The sequence below is a fragment of the Pygoscelis adeliae genome, unplaced genomic scaffold, assembly GCF_000699105.1.
Source record: "Pygoscelis adeliae isolate BGI_AS28 unplaced genomic scaffold, ASM69910v1 Scaffold269, whole genome shotgun sequence".
NCBI lineage: Eukaryota > Metazoa > Chordata > Aves > Sphenisciformes > Spheniscidae > Pygoscelis > Pygoscelis adeliae.
The window spans coordinates 1684864-1688346 of record NW_008825610.1 but is presented as its reverse complement, the minus strand read 5'-3'; the positions used below and the strand labels follow the sequence as shown (position 1 = coordinate 1688346).

The window sequence follows — 3483 nt, the reverse complement described above, 5'->3', positions numbered from 1 at the left end:
GGAAGAGCTTAGCTTTCTACAAAACCAAGTGCAGCGTACCTCCTTCGATGTATTTTGCATTTCAAAATTGTATTGTTTTACAATTGCAGGTGCACAAGAAGGATTCTGGTTTCTGGCGGGATTTTGGCTTTGGGATGACTTGTCAATATCGGACAGACTTTCTGACTGTTGGAAATATGAAAGTGTAAAAAAAAAAAAAAAGAAAACCAAACATTGTGTTTAAAAATTGATTCTCTCTTCTTATCTAACAACGGGAAAGTAATGCCCTTATTTCTTTTATTATTTTCCCGAGCCCAGCAGTCAGGCTTGCTTGACAAGTTTGATCAATGAGATAAATTAGTTTCTCTAGATTTCGATGTCCCATCCAATCAGTGTTTGTTAAAAGTCACAATAGTTTTTGGTAACAACGCTTCACTCTAGAGCTTCTAAAAATCTTTCTTTTGTTGTGCTTTGTGACTTTCTGAAGCAAATTAATCAAGTTTAAGAAACACATCCCTCAAGTAAACCACTAACGTAGACAAGAAGCATTCAAATTCTTTCTTTTAAATATCCTTGCGTAGCTGAATATGGTTGTTCGAGGCTTTAGAAATATGCTTGGGTACCCCCTTGTGGCACGCTGTTAAAACTGAGAGCAGCTTGGAGTACTTGCTTTTGGAAGACCGTCTTGAAGATAGTCTGCCAGAAGGTGCAATGATACAGCCCTACGTGCTGTACAGTGGCTTGGATGCAGGCTGATTCCTAACAGCAGTCGTATTGCCATGTGTACAGTATATGCTAAACGAAGACTTCGTAATTGTAGAGTTTTGAAATTGTGCGTGAGTCGGGGTCGACTTTCACTACGGTCCTGGAAAGGCAAGAGAACGTAAAATGGTGGAACGGGTTCCTTTCCTTAATCCAGCTTTTTGAGTTGTGACCTGTGGAGCAATTGCTGGCATTTTTAGAGAGGGCTTTTCATTTGGTGCGTGACTGCTTCACTTTCCAGCTGCCGAAATCCATTATGATTGCTAAAAATAACCCAAAAGCATAGCCAGTGAGGTTTGCCTACAGTTTTCTGCAGCTGTCACATTGGGACGTCATGCATAATGCGATTGGGAGACACTGTTCTAAGAGACTTTCTGAAGCCAGCAGTGCACGATCTGTGTCCTGGGCAGTTTCCACTGCAAAGGATGTGATACGCTTGAAGCTCCTCTCCCTCGATTTGGCATGCTTTGGCATGGAGAAGTTAAAGTTAATTGCTCCAGACTTTCTGGTATGTCGTCCTGGATTTGGTAATACGTTAGACAAGGAGTGTTGCCTCACGTGTAGCCTGTGTGCCAAAATAACGTTTTCTGATGTTGTTTTTATAGGGGGTTTTGACTTGGAAGTGAAAGGCTGGGGCGGTGAGGATGTTCACCTTTACAGAAAGTACTTGCACGGTGACCTTATTGTGATCAGGACGCCGGTCCCCGGTCTCTTTCACCTCTGGCACGAGAAACATTGTGCAGACGAACTCACTCCAGAGCAGTATCGCATGTGTATCCAGTCCAAAGCCATGAACGAGGCCTCTCACTCGCACCTTGGGATGCTGGTCTTCAGGGAGGAGATCGAGACTCACCTCCGTAAGCAGGCTTACAGGACTAACAGCGAAGCAGTGGGTTAAGTGTCACCCCCGTGACATTTGATGACTTCAATTTCACAATGAACCAGCATCATTTTACAGCCTTAATTCAGCTTAAAAATGCAGTGCCGCTCTTTTTCAGTGAAGAAGAGTTTAGGGGGTTTTTGGTTCTTGTATTTGTTTTCCGAGTAATTCTTTGACTGATATGCTGTTACCTACATATCTTGCGAGTTCAAGCACCTCAAATAAATTGGAAAGTGTATGTAGTTCAAGGAAAGCGTCTTCAGTATCGATTGGAAAAATCCAGTAGAATGTACAACTCAACACTTTTCCACATGGTACATTTCAATTCTTATATGTGCATTATTTTAAGAATTAAATTAAATAATCTTTTGTGTTGTCTTGAGTATTTTCAGCCCGTATGGCTCACTGCACTGTGCCTTTAGAAGGATACTATACTTACGCTCCACTGTAGAAACAAGAGAAAGGTGTGAAAAAGAACCTGGCCGCGAAAGGTGTACGGGACGCGCTGGCTGGTACGCCAGCTGTTCAGGTTGCTGATTTCACAGCAGGGGCTTGGTGCCGCATTTGCTGTACGAACGGACATTCGCGTGGCTGAACATAGAATGATTCACGTGGAAGAGGGGGAAATGAAAATCTTTTTAAGTGGAATATGGAATTGGCGCGTATAATGTAATTTCGCACTGCAAAAGAGACACCACCACCTTCTCTCGGTGATGGATCAGACCAGTTGGGAACGTTCCAGTTGGGTGTTCCTGGGTCTGGTCTTTTCCCACAGTAGACGCCACACCACAGAATCCCTCCTATAACCTGAGCTGTGCTCTTAAACTCGGTGGTTTAAAGATTTTTGGCCCCGCTCCGCCTTATTCAAAGGCCCTGCCTGTACATCTCCTCCTTTAAGTTGAGGGACCATCTTTTCCCTCCCATATAAATTTATTCGAGGCCCATTTGCTATTATGCCAATATTGTCCTTTTGCTTTCTTTTTCTGGCATTTTCCTTACGTGTTTTCGGAAGGCAGTCATATACTCTTAGCTGTTTCACCGACTGAAAAAAGCAAGTGCTGTTACGGTCTTTCTTCATACGATGCTCTCCATTCCACTGATTATCCTAGTAGCCTTATTCTTCACTTTTTCAGGTTGACGGGGTTTTAGGGGTTTGGGTTTTTTTTTTCCTTTGGGTTTTTTAATTTTGGTTTTTTGAGCATGCATAAGCAGAATTATGCTGTGGTCTCATTAGTGCCTTGTACAATGGCGCTACTACTTTGCTACTTCCCTTTCGGGTATTTTGGGATGCATAAACAGTTTAAATGCAGGCAGGTCATTTTTCTTCATGTTGTCTTATGCTACCATATGGCATGCCTCATTTTTAATACATTTGTTTATAGAATGAATGCTGAGAATGCTAATTCGGTGGTTAAACCGTTTGCATGGTCTCCACTGAATTTCCAAATCAGTTGAAAACCCTTCTCAAACCAGGTAATTAAGATCTGTTTATGAATTCAGTTTGCTTCAAGAATTCTGAAGGCAATTAAAGATTTAAGTGGTTGATTTCTGAATAGCAGATACGCTGTGCAAATAGTTCCGGGCACTGATCCTTTTTATATGTATATAAAATTTGCCTTTATGTAACTTATTGTGGAGAACAGTGTACTGTATTGTACTTAGAGTGAAGAGAATGCATTGCAAGACTCCTTGCGACTGATATTCTCAATATAATAAATGGAATTTCTGCATTTTAGAAATTGTTTTAAGCTGTTTCTTTGAAACAAGTTGTTACAATAATATTTTACAAGGCAGATGACATGCCGGATTCAAGTAGTGGTATTTGCAGCGAGAAGGTCAACCAGCTCATTTTTGCATCTCAG

At 41.6% G+C, this 3483-nt stretch overlaps 1 protein-coding gene across 1 annotated transcript in view; it reads left to right on the top strand.

Annotated features, from left to right (window-relative positions):
• CSGALNACT2 (chondroitin sulfate N-acetylgalactosaminyltransferase 2) overlaps positions 1–2100 on the top strand; it is a 16890-nt gene extending 14790 nt beyond the window's left edge. Inside the window, exons 6-7 of the mRNA XM_009332683.1 lie at positions 90–168; positions 1344–2100. Coding sequence (XP_009330958.1) covers positions 90–168; positions 1344–1639 — 375 coding nt within the window. The 3' untranslated portion in view covers positions 1640–2100. The remainder of the gene's footprint in view (positions 1–89; positions 169–1343) is intronic.
• Positions 2101–3483: the final 1383 nt, after the last annotated feature.